Source organism: Phascolarctos cinereus, unplaced genomic scaffold, assembly GCF_003287225.1.
Source record: "Phascolarctos cinereus isolate Bilbo 61053 unplaced genomic scaffold, phaCin_HiC Scaffold_5;HRSCAF=322, whole genome shotgun sequence".
Classification (NCBI taxonomy): domain Eukaryota; kingdom Metazoa; phylum Chordata; class Mammalia; order Diprotodontia; family Phascolarctidae; genus Phascolarctos; species Phascolarctos cinereus.
In genome coordinates, this window is record NW_027555958.1 from 251,241,217 (window position 1) to 251,260,570 (window position 19,354).

Here is a 19,354-nt window from a genome sequence, read left to right on the forward strand (position 1 = left end):
GAAGGACTAAAAATTCAGCATTCCATGCCTGCCTGTCCTTCCAGGGATCATTAACCAAGGCTGCAGTTTTCCGGGAGAGTGGGAGGGGAAAGGGGGAATTGGCGAATCAGATAAGCAAGAACCAGTAGGCTCAATTTTGAGTCTGCCGGGCTCGGCTCTCGCAGTCTCCCCCACGCCAGCTGCGCCGCCTTACGTCCACGCGGGAGAATGCACCGTGGGAGACAGCCCGGGAAGGGGCGGGCGCTTGGAGGACCGGGAAGCCGGGAGGCCCGCAGCGGAGCCTGGGGCTGGGAATGCGGAGCTGGGGGCGTGGAAGCGAGGACTGAGGTCCCCAAGGGCTCGCCCTCGCCAAGCTAAGGAATCCCGGGCGGCGTACCCGACGCCCCAGGCAGCCCCAGGTCAATCTGTGCCATCCGTGTGCCCTGCCCCCCTCCCCCGTGATTGCAAAGCTCGCCTGCCCCGGCCTCCCAGCTCCAGAGGAAGCCTGGTCGGCCCGGGGTAGGGGAGGTGAAGGAAGCCAGCAGGTACCCTCGAGGGGCCGGGGCCCGGCTAGACTGGGACTTGCCAGGGGAAATGAGGGAGGGGAAGGAGAGTCCAGGACCTTTAGCAACAGGCAAGGACAAGGAAGGGGAATGGAAAGGCTGGTTCGGGTGCAGCGGTGGGAAGGGGTGAGGGGATGGAGGATAGGGAGCGGGCGCAGTTGGGGACCTTCGAACCAATGGGGAAGGTACAGGGAAGGCTGTTGATGCTGGATGCCTCTAGCGAGGCTGCTGGGGACTTGAGTGTCTTTCTTTCCTTTTCTCCTCTTCCCTTCTTCTCTGCCCCATCCCCTAGGTGCACTTATTCTGCCTGCCATCTTCAACAGAGTTCTTTCTCGGGAGCTGCTTCTTTTGGGGATCAGGTGAGTGCACGACTCCTCCCCGCCGCAGCTCCCAGTTGGGGTGAGGTTAACTTGTGTGAGACGATCGACCAAACCAGACTAACTGTTATCTACAGCCTCCTTTAGCCACAATGGGAGGCATGTGAGGGTCACAGTTTGAGGAGTGTGTATGGGCTCAAAAGTGTTGTGATGAGTGGTAGGGACTGATTAGGGAGAGGGAATGCAGTACACACACACACACACACACACACACACACACACACACAAACACCTTTATTATTACAATTGTTATTGTTAGTGGAGAAAGTTCTAGTCTGGAAGTCCTAATATTGCATATCACTATATTTTTGCTTTTCACCTTCCTAGGCTGCCTTAGTTTTTCCACCTGTGAAGGGGATGGGACAATAATATTTGCCTCCCCACACTTCAGGGATAAGATCAGAGAATTTCTTCCCTGTGTAGTGGTGAAGAAAGAGATTAAGGGTAGAGCAGGAGACCAAGGGGTGTGAAGAAGATCTAGTAGATGCATGTGGTTGGGACTTGGCATAGGGTATGGGTGATGTGGAAATATGGGGTTTTGGAGATTTGTGGTAAAAGGAAGGGGATGACATAGAGGGTGGAGATATTACTGCTTTAGGACTCAGGTGGAGCTGGAAAGGAGAAGGGTTTCCTGCTTGTCGTCTTACTTCCTCTTTTGGGCAGCAGTACCCAAGGTCGACTTCCTTTTCAGAAAGGGGATGGGTGGGGAGGAAAATCTGTGACCAGATTCTAAGATCCTTGTCCTCCTCAGAGCCCAGATACACCTTCCCTAAACACTGAGCATAGGATTTGGGAATGAGGGCTATTGTAAGAGCATTAGTCATCAAGGGTTTTGACTGGCTTTTGTGGGGGGCCTCTCCTGAGATAGTTAGGGCATTTGTTGCCAAGATTTTTAAAAAATGGGCAGGGGGGTGGGGTTTAATGAGTTCTAGAGGGATACTTTGCCCTGGGCTCCAGATTATGTTGTGTATCTGCCACCCTGGGCCTTTCTTGCTAATATGCTTAGAGTGTTATAATTCCCTGAAAAACAGATTTTTGAGAGAACTTTTGGGGTGGGTCGTGGGTTATTTGTGGTACTACAGGAAATTACAGGGGATCAGTGGCAAGTTTTGCCCTGTTCTGTGCTTTGGTGGGTTAGCGTCCCTGCCCCTGTTTTCAATTCAGCTTCTGTCTCTCCCCCAGGCTTTGTTACTTGTTCATATATCTGTCTACCCCCAGCCATGGCAAGTGAGAGTTCTCCACTACTAGCTTACCGGCTCCTCGGGGAAGAAGGAGCCACGTTTCTGCCGTATGGGATGGGGGGTCCAGGAGGCGGGGCCCTCCGGAAACTCTCCACCTTCCTCGGTGTTGTAGTGCCCACGGTCCTTTCCATGTTCAGCATTGTGGTCTTCATGAGGATAGGTGAGGAGCCGGGGAAAGAGCTAGATATCTGAGATTCAGTGCTTAGAAGGGACCTCCGAGAAGGGAGAGGACGACGGTTGTGTGATGTGTGGGGAGGCCTTGAGTAGTGGGGAGTCTCTTGCTAAAATGGAAAGAGACACTGGATTTGGGGTCAGAGGGCCTACATTTGAATTCCAGTTCTGTTAGTTATTAGCTGGGTGACCTTGTACAAATCACATAGCCCTTCTGGGCCTAAATTTCCTCCTCTACAAAATGACTAGGTGGTTTATGGACAGTCTTGGACTACATGGTCTCTTTAAGGGCCCTTATAATCTCAATTCTATATAATCTCATTCTATCCTTTGCCCTTTTACACAGGGCAGGATCTGTGTGTTGGTGCCCCCGTGGTCCCTATTCACTTCTCCATTCTCCGCACACTTACTCGGGAGACACATTGAATTGAGAGAGATCGGTGGAAAGGATTCTCTTCCCTTGTCATGTTCATGATCACTTAGTGGGGTGGGAGCATGTACAACCCTATAACCTTACTCCTTTATAATCTTATTTTCCTCCTTTCCTTACAGGATTTGTAGTGGGGCATGCTGGGCTGATCCAAGCTTTGGCCATGCTGCTGATTGCCTACTTCATCCTGGTGTTGACTGTCCTCTCTGTTTGTGCCATCGCCACCAACGGAGCTGTGCGTGGGGGTGGAGCCTACTGTATCCTCCTATGAGGGCTGAGCAAGGGGTGGGCACTTGTTGTATTCTCCAGTACAGATAAAGTGGGTCGGTGGGGCAGAGTTTGGGGATTCATTCTGATGTCTGGTCAAGGAATGGTTGGTTACCTGCTTGAAGAGATAACCTGCACGGACTGTGAAATCTACTTGTAGATTGGTGGAAGGGTACTGGCCACTGTGTTAGAGTGAGTGCTCTTTGCAATGAGTGGCCCACCTAGGTTTCAAGTCTTTATTTTTCTTTAACTTTCCCTTCTCTTGTGCTTCCCCCTTTCAGTCATGATCAGCAGGACATTGGGTCCTGAGTTTGGAGGAAGTATTGGGCTTATGTTCTTCCTGGCCAACGTCTGTGGCTGTGCTGTCTCTGTGCTGGGGCTGGTGGAAGCCATACTGGATGTCTTTGGGGCTGGTTCGTTCTACCAACCCTGGGTCTCCAGAGTGGGGGAGGAGCCAGGAAACTCTAAGGTCTTGGGGAGTCTGAGGTGTTGGGATTATTTTTGGTAGGAGAATGCCCTGGGGAAGGGGTGATAGCCAATTAATCAGTGAGTATTTCTTGAGTATCTTCTATGTGCTCAACCCTATGCAGCAGTAGCACAGGATAAAGGGTTTTAGAAATGATGCCTGCCTTCAAGGAGCTTATGTTGTAGTAGGAGAGAAGGGGCGGATGAAATAAATATGCAAAGGGCGCCATTGAGGGCCTATTCCTGGAGCTTGGAGGTGTGTGGTGAGCCTGTTTTTGCAGGTGTGCTCTGAAGTTGAGAGCGGGAGCCCCCACCCATCATGTCTTAAAGCAGACTTACAAAATACCTGTATGTTCCTAGGACTGGGCCCCTACTGCACTCATACACGCAAAAAAATGCTGAGTTGTGAGGTGCTCAGTATAGTCGCATGAAAGGAGCACTGGATTTGGAAGAAGAGGGCCTATATTTTAATCCATACTCTGCCACTTACTTCCCAATGTGACCTTAAGCAAATCACTTACTCTGAGAGATTCAGTTTCCTTCTCTATGTCATGCAGGGGCTGGAGCATATAGTCCCTCTTAGGTCTTAATCCTAACGATATTCCTGCTAGGAAAGTGAGAGAGAGAGAGATCAGCCAGGGTTGGCATGTTTAGGAAGGAATTAGGAAGGGGGCAGCTAGGTGGCACAGTGGATCCGGCCCTGGAGTCAGAACGACCTGAGTTCAAATCTAGCCTCAGACACATGACATTTACTAGCTGTATGACCCTGGGCAAGTCACTTAACTCTGATTGCCTCACCAAAAAAAAAAAGGCACCAAAAAAAAAAGATTTAGAAAAGAGCTGGAAGGGGCAACAGTTGTCTAGTCCAACCCTCTCATCTCACAGAATAAAATGAGGCCCAGAATGTCGAAGTGATTTGTCAGAGGTCATAATAGCAGAGCCAAGAATTGAATCCGGGTCCTCTGATTCCAAATCCAGAGTTGTTTTCCCAGGGCCATGCTGCCTGTCCAAGGGTTTGTCCAGAATTCAATTCAACTCAAATTCGACAAATCTGGTAAATTACTGTTACTTGAAGGTAGTTGGTCTAAGTCAACTTTGACTTTAACAGATTCTTAACATAGGGTCCATGACTTGTTTTTATTATAATTGATTTCCTTTGTAATCCTGTGTATTTTATTGTATGCATTTAAAAATATTATTCTAAGAAGGAGTTCGTAGGTTTCACAAGACTGCCAGAGGGGTCCATGATACCAAAAAAGGTTAAGAGCTCTTGGTTTAGATGCTCTCTAAGGCCCCTATCAGCTCTAACATTTTACTATCCTTTGAAATGTTTGTTAATCATTAAATTCAGAGATGTGGTCCTTGCCTTGGAACTCACGGTGTCTGATGACATTCATGAGAATCACTGGAATATTTATAAGGGCCTGTTCAGATGTGGGAATGTTTCATAGGGCCCTATACCTCAATTTAGGTGACCTCAGATTTGGATAGTTTTTTTGGAGTGCTACTTTCTCCCCCAAATGATTCCATCCCTGTCTCTCCCCCAGATACATCAGGGCCAGCAGGGATACGAGTGCTTCCCCAAGGCTATGGCTGGAATCTTCTGTATGGAACAATGTTGTTGGGCCTGGTGGGTGGGGTCTGTACCTTGGGAGCTGGCCTCTATGCGCAGGCCTCCTTCCTTACATTCCTGCTGGTCTCTGCCTCCTTGGCCTTGGTCCTGATCAGCTTTATGGCTGTGGGGCCCCGAGATGTCACCCTCCCTCTTAGGCCAGGCACCAACGGTTCCTCGACAGTCCCCCAGCTGGGCCACTTCACTGGCTTCAACAGTAGCACCCTGAAAGCCAACTTGCATGGTGAGTAGAAGCTGTAATTTGGGGCTCTGCAGAAGGGGAGAAGGGAAGGACTATTAAGGGCCTAGAGTGACAATCAAAATCCCGAGATGAGGGTGAGAACTGAGGGAGACAGCATTTGAGTATGGGATACTGAGAAAGTGAGAAGCTCCAGTCCCAGTAAGTAAATCAACAAATGTGGCTTACCCTCCCACTCTGCAGCCAGCACTGCGGGGGGGGGGGGGGGGGGGAACACAAGAGAAGCCTTAGAGAGACTTTCTGCTCTTAAGGAGATGTAGAGATAAGATACATTGAGGAATAATTAAATTATGAAAGACAATCTAGGTGGTAGAGTGAACAAAGACGGCCACCATGGGCTGGAATGGCAGGAGGAAGTGAGACTTGAGCCTAGTCTTGAAGGCTGGGGAGAAGGCTTCAGGTCAGCTCAGAAGGGAAGGGAAGGCATGCCAAGGCAGGAATGAAAGAACAAAAAGGCATGGTAAACTTATGGGTGAGTAAGAAAGACTAGTCTGGCTAGAGCAGAGAGAGAGGCTGGTTGGGGAAGAGGGAAAATGAGAGCTGGAACGTTGGAAGAGAAAGACAAGCATCCTATCCTCGAGGATGGGGGTGGGGAAGAAGGGGAGAGGATGCCTGGGTTTCCAGGAGAGATGTCCATAGCCCATGCCTCCTCTCTGTGTTCCTTTCTCAGCGGGCTATGCCCAGGACTACACCACCGGGGCCACTATGACCTTTGCCAGTGTGTTTGCCGTCCTCTTCAATGGCTGCACAGGCATCATGGCTGGGGCCAACATGTCAGGTGAGTCAGTGTTGTCTTTGACCTCCTCAAAGGAAGTGCAGGTCCTGAGTAGATGGTGAAGGGTCAAGCAGTGACAAGCAATTGACTTCATTTCTAGGAGATACCACTTAGTATCAAGAGGCCTGGATTGATAGCTCAGCTCTGATAGTTCTTAACGGGGTGACCTCTTCATCTCTCTACATCAGTTTTCAAATGGGAATGATGATACTTGGCCTATCTTCCTTGCAGGATTATTAAAGAAAGTACTTTATAAATTAGCACTCTGTAGAAGGGTAATTGTTCTTTGGCCCTAACTTTGTTCTTACCTGCATATTATCCTGATTTCTTTGTATGACCAGACTCCATCCTTGGAAAGGAAAACCTTTGAGGTTTGATGGGGTCAAAGGATCCTAAAATTGACACTTCCCACACTCTGTCATCTAACATGTCTTTTCTTCCTTCCCAACCCCTCTTTTCCCCAGGGGAGCTGAAGGACCCAAGCCGAGCTATCCCTCTGGGCACTATTATTGCTGTGGTGTATACGTTCTTCATCTATGCTCTGCTGTTCTTCTTCTCCAGCTTTACCTGTGACAGGTGAGGGTGAGGAGGTGGAACTCGGACCCCAGCTTTTGGGGGGTGGGCGTGAACAAGAAGTACTTGGAGGAGAACTAGATACTTAGGTCTCCATGGGAGGTATAGGCTGGGGCAGGGGGAGGATATCTAGGTCCCTAAGGGAAGCAAGGTTCAAAGGAGAATTATGGGCAAGAGAACAGGCTCTCTATGTCACTGATTGGGACGAGTGAGGGCTAGGCATGAGAATAGTTAGATAGCAAGTATCTTCTTTGTTTTGCTCTCTCAAGGACATTGCTACAGGAAGACTATGGATTCTTTCGCGGCATCAGCCTGTGGCCTCCAATGGTGCTAATTGGGGTGTATGCTGCATCACTCTCGGCCTCCATGAGCTCACTCATTGGTGCCTCACGCATTCTCCATGCCCTGGCACAGGACGACCTCTTTGGTGGGTTTTCACTTCTATTTTTTGTCCTTGGTTTTTTCCCCCGCCAATTTTTTAACATTTTTATTTAAAGTTTTGAGTTCCAAGTTCTAGCTGTCCCTCCCTCCCCTTCCCCTTCCCTGAAGCTGGTAAGCAATCAGATATAGGTTATACGTGTGCAATTATGTAAAACATTTCCATATTAGTCATTTCTACAAGAAGACTCAAAGAAAAAATTCAAAGTAAGAAAGTGAAAAATAGCATACTTCAGTCTGTAGTCAATCAATATCAGTTCTTTCCTTGGAGGCAGATAATCTACTTCATCTTTAGTACTTTGGGATTTTCTTGGATCATTGTATTGCTGAGAATAGCCAAGTCATTCACAGTTCTTCATCAAACACTATTGCTTTAGGGTATACAGTGTTCTGGTTCTGTTCACTTCACTTTGCATCAGTTCGTGTAAGTCTCTCTAGGTTTTACTGAAATCATCGTGCTTGTCACTTCTCATAGCACAATAATATTCCATTACAATCATATACCACAGCTTGTTTAGCCATTCCCCAATTGGTGGGCATCCCTTTGATTTCCAATTCTCAGCCACCACAGAAAGAGGTATTATAAATATTTTTGTACAAATGGTTCCTTTTCCCTTTTTTTGGATGTCTTTGAAATACAGACCTAGCAGTGGTATTGCTGGATCAGAGTGTATGCACAGTTTTATAGCCCTTTGGACATAGTTCCAACTTGCTCTCCAGAATGGTTGGATCACTTCACAACTCCACTACTAGTGCATTAGTATCCCAGTTTTCCCACATCCCTTCCAGCATTCAGCATTTTCCTTTTTTGTCATATTAGCCAATCTAATAGATGTGAGGTGGTACCTCAGAGTTGTTTTAATTTGCATTTCTGTGATTAATGGTGATTTAGAGCATTTTTTCATGTAACTATAGATAGCTTTGATTTCTTTGTCTGAAAACTGCTCGTTCATATCCTTTGACCATTTATCAATTGGGGAATGACTTGTATTTTATAAATTTGGCTCAGTTCTCTACATATTTGAGAAATGAAGCCTTTATCAGAGATACTTGTCGCAAATTTTCCCCCCAGTTTTCTGCTTTCCTTGTAATATTGGTTGCATTGGTTTTGTTTGTGCAAAACCTTTTAAATTGTGTATAATCAAAATTATCTATTTTACATTTTGTAATGCCTTCCATGTCTTCTTTGGTCCTAAATTCTTCCCTTATCCATAAATCTGACAGATAAATTATTCCATGCTCTCTTAATTGTCCTCAGTTTTAACGAGTGCATATCTCTGTATTCATTCTCTCCCCTACCCCCCCAACTCCTTTCCCTAGTTCTGTGGCCTTCTTGAATTCTCTGGGTTTTCTTGAATTCTCCCTTTACCATTTGTTGCCCCCGCCATTGTCCTTTGAAGTTTTCTTGTTTAACCTCTGCCTGTCCTATCTCTTTCCCCTGCAGGGATAATTCTGGCTCCAGCAAAAGTTGCATCCCAGGGGGGGAACCCCTGGGGAGCTGTGTTGTACTCCTGGTGTCTAGTGCAGGTGAATTGGGGGAACTCTCATAGACTGTCTCTCTTTCTTCCCCTAAATGGACAGGAAGCAGGGTGGGAAGTCAGCTCTGAGGGAAATGTGGACCATGTGGATTTCGGCCAAGGGCAGGGGTCAGCGTTTGGGTTTGGCGAGGGGACCTAAGCACTTTTTTCCTTTAGGTAATGCTTCTGGTTGGAAAACTCAACACCCTGGCAGCTGTGGTCACAGTGTTCTACCTGGTAGCCTATGCAGCGGTGGATCTTTCATGCCTGAGCCTTGAGTGGGCATCGGCCCCCAACTTCCGGTGAGGGGCATGTGACCTTAGGCTCTGGAGGGAACCCTGACATTTTAGAAGTCTGGAATTCTAAGTTGGAAGGCTCAGAGAATTAGAGATGGAAGCAACCTCAGGATTCTTGAATCCAATCCCCTCGTTTTATAGTGGAGGGAATTCAGGCCCAAGGAGGTTATGTGACTTGCCCAAGGTAATAAGTAGCACAGTTGGGGTTTGAATTCAGGTCCTTTGACTCCAAATCCCATGCTCTTTTGACTGTCTCACATAGGCCTAGAAAAATCAAACGACATGCCTGGTAAATGGCGGGTCTAGACCTGGAACCTCTACCCAGTGTTCTTTCTGCTGTGTTATGCCTGGGGGCAGGGGTAGGGATAGAGAAGAGAATTTGGAGTTGGGTCTCTGGAGGCTGGTGAAAGGGGCCTGGAGTGAATTAACCCTGTGCCTGAGGGCACAGAGCTGGGAGTCCCTCGGCCGTCAGCCCTTGTCTTACGCGGTCTGTCTTTGTGTGTCAGCCCCACTTTCAGCCTGTTCTCCTGGCACACCTGCCTGTCGGGGGTGGCCTCCTGCCTCCTCATGATGTTCCTTGTCAGCCCAGGAGCCGCAGGCGGATCTCTGCTGCTCATGGGGCTGCTTTCTGCCCTGCTCACTGCCCGAGGGGGGCCCAGCAGCTGGGGCTATGTCAGTCAAGCCCTGCTGTTCCACCAGGTTAGCGGGGGAAGGGAGTCAGGGAACTGCTGGCAGGGGTTCCACGGGGCTTCCTTGTCCTTGTCCTCAACCCTGGGAGGGAGCTTGTGAGGGGTGTCGAGGAGTGCTGTCCCAAGAGAGACTCGCACTGGTACCTAATGTGAGAAGAGAAGTGGGCTGGGGAAGTGGCGGGATGAGAAATGCTGTATAACGCTGCATCCTAATCCTTATCCACTCAGGTACGAAAGTACCTGCTGCGGCTTGATGTGCGGAAGGACCATGTAAAGTTCTGGCGGCCACAGCTACTGCTGTTGGTGGGAAACCCACGAGGGGCACTGCCCCTGCTGCGGCTGGCCAATCAGCTTAAAAAGGGCGGCCTCTATGTGCTGGGCCATGTCATCTTGGGAGACCTTGGTGAGGACCTCTCCCCAACCTCAAATGTACTCTGATAACCCCCATTCCTAAGTCTCTTGATTCCCTAGTTCCTCTGAAACATCACTAATGTTCCCTAGCCACCCCTCCCTCTGGGCCTCTGGGGGGATGGAAGGAAGTTTCCATATAAGACTTTGAGGAAGAGGATGCAGATTTTCTGATGTTTCCCATTCTCGAACTCCCCACTCAGATTCTCTGCCCTTGGACCCCGTGCAGCCCCAGTATGGGGCATGGCTGAGTCTCATAGATCGTGCTCAAGTGAAGGCTTTTGTGGACCTTACTCTTTCACCTTCCGTGCGTCAAGGGGCCCAACATCTGCTGCGTATTTCTGGTCTTGGTGAGACTCTCCTCCCCACGTCTTCTCAGCCCGTTCCTTGTTCCCTCCCCACCTTCTCCTCATGGTGCCTGCTGCTAGTTTGTGTTCTCATTTGTGTCAGTCAGAAAATGTTTATAAATATGCCAGTTTGGGTAAGGGACTGGGCTAAGCATTGTGGGAGGAGTATGAGGCACAGTGCCTGCAGTTGTGGGGATTGTAATCTATTTGGGGAAGTAAAATATGCACATGTACGGATGCAGATAATTAGTAATATGAGGCAATATATGGTAAGCTTCAGATGAATGATACAGATAATCGCTCTAAGAATATAGAGAACAGAGGCAGTCAACAAATACTTATTAAGGCACATAGAAATATGCCAAGCACTGAGCTAAGTATAGGGGATACAAAGAAAGGTAAAATAGTCCCTTCTCTCAAGAAGCTTCCAATCTAATAGGGGAGAGGGACTATAGGCAAACCACTATGTATAAACAAGATATGTAGAGGGTAAATTGGAAGTAATCTCAGAGAGAAGGTGCTAGTATTAAGGGGGTTTAGGAAAGACTTTTTGTGGCAGGTGAGATTTTAGCCGAGGCTGCAGGAAGTCAGGAGTGTGAGGTGAGAAAAGCATGGGAGATAACCAGTGAAAAGACATTGAGTAAAGGAGATGGAGAGCCTTGTGCAAAGACTAGCAAAAAGGCCAGCATCCCTAGACTGTAGAGTAGGAATGGTGTAAAGTGTAATCAGACTGGAAAGGTAGGATGGGACCTGAGTATGAAGGGCTTTAAAAACCAAACAGAAGATTTTATATTTAATCCTGGAGATATTTGGGAACCAAGGAGTTTATTAAATGGCAATGGGGTGGGTGGGAGAAGGTTGACATGTTTGGACCGGTCCTTGAGGAATATCAATCATCTTAGCATCTGAGTGGATGATGGACCGCAGAGCAACCAGCAGGCTGTTTCAGTAGTCTAGGAAGAAGGCCTACATGAGGGTAGAGAAAAGTAGAAGAATATGAGAGATGTTACAGAGGTAAAATGAACAGATCTCCTGAGAGATAGTAAGTTGAGAATGGCACTTAGGTTGCTAGCCTAGATGACTGGGAGGATTGTGGTACCCTCAACAGTCATAGGGAAGGGGGCAGCTAGATGGCGCAGTGGATAGAGCACTGGTCCTAAAGTCAGGAGGACCTGAGTTCAAATCTGGCCTCAGACCAAACACTTAACACTTACTAGCTGTGTGACCCCGGGGCGAGTCACTTAACTCCAAGATAACGAATTCAGTTTTTTTGTTTTGTTTTTGCTTTTTGGTGAGGCAGTCAGGGCTAAGTGACTTGCCCAGGGTCACACAGTAAGTGTCAAGTGTCGGAGGCCACATTTGAACTCAGGTCCTCCTGACTCCAAGGCCAGAGTCCTATCAATTACACCACCTAGCTGCCCTTTGAATTCAGTTTTGAACATGTGTTTAAGTTATCTATGGGACATCCAGTTAGAGATGTGAGACCAGAGGTGAACAAAAAAATTACTGCTGGATAAGTAGATTTGAGAATCATTAGAGATAATTGAATCTGTGGGAGCTGATGAGACTACCAAGTGAAATCATATAGGAAGAGAACAGAAAAAGACTGAGGACAGAGCCCACAGTTAATGGGCCCAACTTGGTGAAGATCCAGCAAAGGAGACTGAGAAAGAACAGTCAGATGGGTAGGAGGAGAACCAGGAGCACGTTGTGCCATGAAAACCTAGAGAAGAGGGTAAAGGGAAGAAAAGAGAGAAAGCTAGTTAGAAAAAAAGCAAAAAGAGAAGAGAAGAAAGAGAAGTAAAAGAAGAAAAAAGAAAAGTGATGATGAAAGATGAAAAAGAGAATAGAGGAACAGAAACAGTAATTAACTATTTCCTTTGTCAAAGTCAAGAAAGATGAGGATTGAGAAAAGACCATTATTAAATTTGGCAATTAAGACATCATTGGTAACTTTGGAAAGAACAGTGTTGGTGGTATGATGAGGTCAGAAGCCAGACTGCAGAAAGATAATCTAGTGAGACAAGAGTTGGTGAAGACATCAACTGTAGACGGCCTTCTCAAGGCATTTAGTCACAAAAGGGAAGAGCAAAATAGGATGATAGGGGATGGATCAAGTGAGGTTTTTTGAGGATGGGGAGACCTGGGCATGTTGTAGTCATCAGGGAAGCAACCAATAGATAGGGAGAGATTGAAGACTAATAAGAAAATGAGTGTGATAGAGGGGGTGATCTGCGGGAGAAGATGAAATGGGATGACTTGTGCATATAAAGGGACTGGTCTTGGTGAAGAGAAGGGTCACTTCTTCATGATAGAGATGGGGGTGAAGAAGGAGATAGTATAGCAGAATGCATCTGAGTGATGTGAGATGAGGAAGAGAGGAAAAGAAACTCTCAGTGAATGTCATTTCACAGAGCACAATAGAAAAGTAGATTTGGAGTTGGACATTTGAGGGGTAGGGCTGAGGACTGTGGGATTAACAAAGTGGGCAGTAGGGATTGAGAATGTCTTCTGTACAGTGACAGCCAGGGGTTTAGATTGGGATGTGGATATCTTACTCTTAATCTCTTGAGTTTAAGTTGGAGAGTAGTCTGTTGAGGGAAACAGATGATTAGACTATTCAAGACCCCTGTTGAGATCCAACATCATAGCAGGTGGAGACATTGAGCCGTGTGAGGCCCATGAGGCCACATTTACATCTCAGAAGACAAGTGGAGCGGGTGAAGGTACAGCCTAGGGGATTACAGATGGGTGACAAGTGTGGGCATTTTAGGATGATTGTATAAACAGTTCCATTGATCTGCTTTTCTGGTTTTTTTAACCAATAACAAATATTTTTGATGATTACTATTTTATAATATAATTTTGTTCAGGAGGTGCTCTTTACTCTTTTTTTGCTACTTTCCCCCCCACCATTATTTCCTTTGAGATTCTAGGCCTTTTATTCCTTAGCATGAATTATATTATTTTACTTAGCTCTCTTTAAAATATCCCTTGGAAATTTGGCATGGAAATTTTGACATCTATGCACTACTTTGGACAATATAATTTTTATTATATTGTTATCCAACCAAGAGCAACGAATTAATTTGTCATTTGTTATAATTTAATTTGATATATTTGTCATTATTTCAAAGTATTTTGTAATTATATTTACATAAGTCTTGAGTTTGGAGACTGCCAGTGGCTCAGTGGATTGGTACTGGGCCTGGAGTCAGGAAGACCTGATTTCAGATCCAGCCTCAGATACTTCCTGGCTGTGTGACCCAGGGCAAATCACTTAACCTCTGATTGCATGACAAAATGGATCCATTGGCTCCACTGGAGAAGAAAATGGCAAACCATTCTAGTATCATTGCTGAAAACAAAAACCCAGTTGGGGTCACAAAGGGTTGAGCATGACCGAAACTACTAACCAACAAGAAGTCTTGAAAATTAGCTGGGTAGATTGACTCTGGGAGGCAAATTTTAGGAAAAAAATCTTTAACCTGGAGAGCACCCTAAGAATTACCAAGATGGTGGACAGCCTTAAGATCATAGCACATAGAGACTTTTGAAGGATTTGGGAATGTTTGGCTTGGCAAAAAAAAAAGACTCGAGAGGGGACATGATAGTTATCTCCCTCCTACAGGTTCTCATGTGGAAGAAGAGCTAGTTCTACTTTTTTTCCATAAGACTAGTAGAATATAAGCGCTTTAAAGACAGGAGTTATTTTGTTGTTATCCTTACAATCACAGTTCCTTGAATTAAACTAGAAGTTGTGGAGAAGCAGAATTAGACCCAGTGTACAAAGCAACTTTTTCACAGAGCTCCCCAAAAATGGAATGAGGTTTTGGGGTTCCTGCCCTTAAGGTCTTCAAGAAAAGGTTGGATTTGCCTCCCATTTGGGACTATAGTAGAGGAGATTTCTTATCCAAGTGTGGTTAAACTTTATGGCTTCTGAGGTCTCTTCCACCTCTGAAATTTTGTGATTTTTAACATATCCGTTATGGAGTCAGACTTTTTTTGGGGGGGAGGGGTAATAAACAAATATATTGGGATCTTGTATTTTCTACACCTTTCCATCAGTTGTGATGCAGTGAAGATACTATTTCCTTCCCATATTTTCATCCAAGATCTCATTATGATGTTTTTAAGTAAAGAAAAAATAGATAAGTGAGTTTAGTAGTTGCTAATGTCTTAGTTGTGTTCTTAGTAGTGATAACACCATCTGTGGGGGTTTTTTTTCCTATTTTCTGGGGGTTTTTTTGTTATCTTCAGCTGTTTGACCTTGTGAAAAGTGGTACCTTGATGCCTTTAAAATTGTGTTGATATTCTGGTAGTTATTGCCATCACAAAGCAGAGAAAGATGGAATGTTAACAGATTGATCAGATAAGGGAAATTCAGAATTCATAAACATGGAAGTAGAACGTTTATGGCTGATGGTGAGACCAAGAATATGACTTCTGTGTATAGCTGCTGTGGTGGGGAGGAGTAGGTCATGAGAAATGAGCAAGTTGAGGAACTGGAGGTAAGAACATTTGAGGGAATATCAATATGTACATTTAAGTCCCCTACTATGAGGGAAGGAATTGAGGAGGAAAGACTTTGAGACAGGAGAGTGCCCTAGAAATGGACGGACAACAGCTACTTAGAATTTCAGTTGGGTAGTAGATATGGGTTGAGTGAACCTCAAAGAAGGAGAGGTTACCAAATGATGGAGGTAGAGGGAGAGCCTGGAAATGAACTGAGGAGCAAGGAGTTTCCAGCTCCCTGAGCTTGACCAGTCAGTTGAGGAGAATGAGTGAAAGCACAACCAGTGCTGGAAAGGGAAGCCAGGTCTCTGTGACAGCCAGAAGATGAAAAGAATGGGAAAGGAAAACATTTAAGATGAAAATAAATTTATTACCTGTGGAGCACTTATTCCAAAGAGCAGGTAACTTTAGAGTGAGACATTGGTGGGACTGAGTTGAGGGGGATGGTGGATAGTGAGGGATGGAGAATGGAATGTGTATCATGACAGTTGTCTGCTCAGAATCACTATAATGGGGAGGGTATGACCTTGTGAGAGTTTGTTGATCATTGCCAAATGAGTTCAGGAGAGTTATTAACATCACTAGTGATTCAGCCTCCTAGTGTCTTCTTAGGGTGTTCAACAGCTTAGGTGAGGGGGCTAGTGAGAGGTGTTGATGGAATAGTGTTTCTCTCTAGTCACTTCAGCCAGGACAGGTCAGGAGATAGCTGGAGGGAGCAGGAAGGAATGGCATCTGTCCCGTGCAGGCAGGAATGGTCCCTGTAGGCAAGTAGAAAGAGGTCATCTCAGCGGACCAGCACACAAAAATGAAATAGCATCTACTTAATCCGCTGCTGGCAGGAAGAGAGGCCAGGCCAGGAATGGCGTCTCTCTGATCCCCAGAAGGGATCTCACAGCTTCATAGCTAAAGTTGACTCTTCTAAAACAACCCTACCAGGATGCCAAAGCAAATTGCAAAGCCTCCTCTGCTTTTCTGTCTCAGTACAGAGGTGGCAGCAGAGAGCAACAAACCCTTAGGAAAAACTTCACCTTTCTCCAACTCTAGGTGGCACCAGAGAGCAATGGCTGTCCCTGGAGTTGTTGACCAATAAGTCAATTTTCTTTTTTTTCCTGCAGTTGGGGTTGAGTGACTTGCCCAAGGTCACACAGTGTTACGAGTCTGAGACCGGATTTGAACTTGGGTCCTACCAACTCCAGGGCGAGAGCTCTATCCACTGTGCCACCTAGCCGCCCCCAGTGAAGTCAATTTCTTTCTGGGACATCAGGAATCACTAAGCTAAACTGAAGCCTTCTCTCAGATGACTGCTTCTAACTGCCCCACTTCCAACAGAATAGCTTTTTCAGGTCCCTTGCTGTGTCTTCTCAGTTTCCTCATTGTCTTGCCGCTGTCTGTTCAGTGGCATAAATGACTCTCAATGACTCACCTTTTACTTAAGTCACAACTCCCCCAGTTTTCCCTAAAAAAAAAAAATCATGCCTCCTCCATAGGAGAAGGATATCTTATTTTCTTGGTTTTGCTCTTTTTGGTCATAAAACATGTAGGTACAAATTAGTACATCTCCCCCCTCCACTTTTTCTCTCTCTCCCTTTCCTCCCACCCAGAGGCTTACGGCATGACTTCCTCATTTGAATCAACCAGGCAGGAAAGAGGGAACAAATTTTCCCTTTGGGAGTCTTTTGTCTGTCTCTCTAGTTCAGTAGTCAACAAAAAAATCATTTTGCCCACAGTCACATAGCTGAGTGTCAGAGGCAAGACTTGAGTCCTCAGGTCTTCTTGATTCCAAGGCAGCCCTCTACCCAAGATGATAGAATTCCTCTCCTGAAAGAGGGTCCCATGAAATAATATTTATTCTCTTCTTTAGGTGGATAATGAAGCTAAACTATTTAAGTCTTTTATTTGCCTCTCTAAGGAGATGTAAGGGTTCAAAAAATTGTATGCATTAGCACACTTTTGCTTTTAAACTGTAGTCTGTTGCCAGGGCTGTGTTCAAAGACTTTCCAACTAAGTAGAACTTGTCAGAACTTGTACTCCACAGGCATGGCCTTTGAGAACCCAAGATTACCATTTTAATTTTGTAATCATTTCCTTTTATGCATTATATTTACTTTTTAAAGTAGGGCTCATCCATGGTGGGATTTCAGTTATTAGGTACAGTCAAGTGAGATAATGTATTTGACAGCACTTTGTAGGTTTCCAAAGGTATGATGGTGGCATGAGGATGAGCACATTGAGTGATCCACAAGATGCAAAGCAAGCTATACTTAGGGCCCACTGACTAAGCGCAAACTAAGAAATGAAGTGCTGAAAGGAGACTTTGCAGGAGTCTGTCTGATTTGTGTGCATTTTTTCCTTCCCTTTCTTGCTCTGCCTTCCTCTCCCCAGGTGGCATGAAGCCCAACACATTGGTCCTAGGATTCTATGATGATGCACCCCCTCAAGACCACTTCCTAACAGACCCAGCCTTCTCAGAGCCAGTGGAGGGAGGGGGGCTTGCCCTGGACTCTTTGTTCCCTCCACCACGAGCCCCTGGAAGTCCTCGGGCACTCACCCCCCACGACTACGTGGCCACAGTTGTCGATGCCCTGAAGATGAACAAAAATGTTGTGCTAGCTCGAGGGTGTTGGGCATTGCCACTTGAACGGCTAACCCGGAGCTCTGGGGGTTCCTCCCCCTCTCACCATGTGGATGTATGGCCCCTTAACTTGTTGCGGCCAAAAGGGAGCCCTGGTTATGTGGATGTCTGTGGCCTCTTCCTCTTGCAGATGGCAACGATTCTGAGCATGGTACCTGCTTGGCAAAGTGCCAAGCTTCGAATCTTCCTGTGTCTAGGACCTCAGGAAGCTCCTGGGACTGGGGAAGCAAGGCTCCGGGTGTTGCTGAGTCAGCTTCGGATCCGGGCAAAGGTTCAAGAGGTGGTCTGGGGTGAAGGAGCCAGAGCAGATGAGGAAGAAGATGAGGGGAACTTTGTGAATGGAAGCCGTGGAGATGCTGAGGCTGATTCAGTAGCCATCAGTGCCAATGCCCTGGTTCGGGCACAGCAGGCCAGTGGCAGGGGTGAGGGTCCAGGGGGGCCCGAAGGGGATCCTAGGAAGGAGGGGCCAACTACAGCCCTTACCTTCCTCTACTTGCCTCGGCCACCTGCTGACCCTGCCCGCTATACCCGATACTTAGCTCTGTTGGAGATGCTGAGCCAGGACTTAGGTCCAACATTGCTCATCCATGGGGTCACTCCAGTCACTTGCACTGATCTTTGACTTTCTTCCTCTTTCTTAGGAGGAACTGAGAGGGGAATGGTTAGGTCTACTTGCCCATCTCAATTATGTGGTCTCTGAGATTCAAAGAGGAGGTTAATTTGGGTTTGTCTCCTAGGGCCAAAATCCCAGTAAGGATATTAATGGGTCATTTTAAGGGGCTTAACTTCTGTCTCCATTGTGGGAAGAGCCCTTCTGCACTGATGAGGGCAGTGTGCCCCTTTAAATTATGAATGTGTGTGGAAGGGGACTCAGCTTTCCCACTTCAAACCCACTTTGCTTTCACTTCACTGGTGCCTTGTTAGGAGGGGCAGGTTCTCCTCACCTTGGGCTTCTGTTGTTTAGCCTACCTCACCCTGATCCCTCATTTCTGACACTCACTAGCCTCCCAAGGCTTTTTGTATTTTAAACTTTTGTGCTTGCCATGAATAAAAGACCAACATATTATGGATTGTCTGGCTGTTGCCTGGTGAAAGTTGGAGAAGGGAAGGAGGTCAGGGTATTCCTCTCTTTCTTAGGGTGGCTTTTGACCTGTAAGTAACTGAGAATGGGGGTTAGGGAGTGGGGGAAGTAAGTGGTTGGAAAGTAGGTAAGCCTGGAGACTCCTTCACTCAGGCCTGGGATACATAAAATCCTGAGGAGACCCTGAGATATACAAACTAACAAGGTAGGAAGCTGAGCATAGACCACCATTTGAGGCTTTGAGTTAGTCTTGTGTGATGTGAATTGCCAAATTTAGATTTAGGAGAAAGGCACTAGGCAGAGATGTCTGCCAGAAACCCTTAGTAGGAGGCCACTAGCAGGGAGAAGAACCCCGGGCACAGCCTAACTCAGGTAGATCCAAAGCAGAACCCAACTTAGAAGCAGCTGTACGCTCCCTTAAGGGAGGAACTTAGTCACCATATTCAGAACAAGTCAGGCCCTGCCCAGGCCATTTTTGGCCCAAGCAAAGCTTGATCCAAGCATATAATTCCCTCCCTCAACCAAAATACTAGGGCTAATGAGCAAAGCAAGGAAAACTCCAAATACCATGAGAAAACACCTTGGTTTGAGAACATCCAAGGAATAAATCTTGAGGTAGATTGTAACCCAGAAGAAATCCAGGTGAAGCCTCCGGGAAGGAAAATACTCTGGCTGCAATGATTACAGGAGTGCCTAGGAGAAATTAAAAGTTGGGACTT

The 19,354-nt window shown here is 46.5% G+C and overlaps 1 protein-coding gene across 3 annotated transcripts; it reads left to right on the forward strand.

The window, feature by feature from the left end:
- Window positions 1–327: 327 nt before the first annotated feature.
- SLC12A9 (solute carrier family 12 member 9) lies at window positions 328–18,620 on the forward strand. 3 transcript variants are annotated; one of them, XM_020979137.2, is made up of 15 exons: window positions 328–524; window positions 835–901; window positions 2,102–2,320; window positions 2,884–3,018; window positions 3,310–3,441; window positions 5,041–5,349; window positions 6,035–6,142; window positions 6,604–6,715; window positions 6,982–7,139; window positions 8,595–8,677; window positions 8,845–8,969; window positions 9,470–9,662; window positions 9,881–10,055; window positions 10,264–10,410; window positions 17,305–18,620. In XM_020979137.2, exons 3-15 carry the CDS (start codon window positions 2,140–2,142, stop codon window positions 18,174–18,176), a joined length of 2,730 nt encoding a protein of 909 aa, XP_020834796.1. In that variant the 5' UTR covers window positions 328–524; window positions 835–901; window positions 2,102–2,139; the 3' UTR covers window positions 18,177–18,620. The 3 variants fall into 3 exon arrangements, with proteins under 3 accessions (XP_020834796.1, XP_020834797.1, XP_020834799.1); XM_020979138.2 differs by having other exon boundaries at window positions 508–524; window positions 2,138–2,320; XM_020979140.2 differs by lacking the exons at window positions 328–524; window positions 835–901; window positions 2,102–2,320; window positions 3,310–3,441 and having other exon boundaries at window positions 2,969–3,046.
- Window positions 18,621–19,354: the final 734 nt, after the last annotated feature.

What these genes read in the sequence shown, in the direction of transcription:
- SLC12A9 (XM_020979137.2), top strand. Translation starts at nt 2,140, where the DNA reads ATGGCAAGTGAGAGTTCTCCACTACTAGCTTACCGGCTCCTCGGGGAA. An exon ending in GGCACAGGACGACCTCTTTG is followed by an intron (nt 7,140 to 8,594) that starts GTGGGTTTTCAC and finishes TTTCCCCTGCAG; the next exon opens with GGATAATTCTGGCTCCAGCA. An exon ending in AAGCCCTGCTGTTCCACCAG is followed by an intron (nt 9,663 to 9,880) that starts GTTAGCGGGGGA and finishes TTATCCACTCAG; the next exon opens with GTACGAAAGTACCTGCTGCG.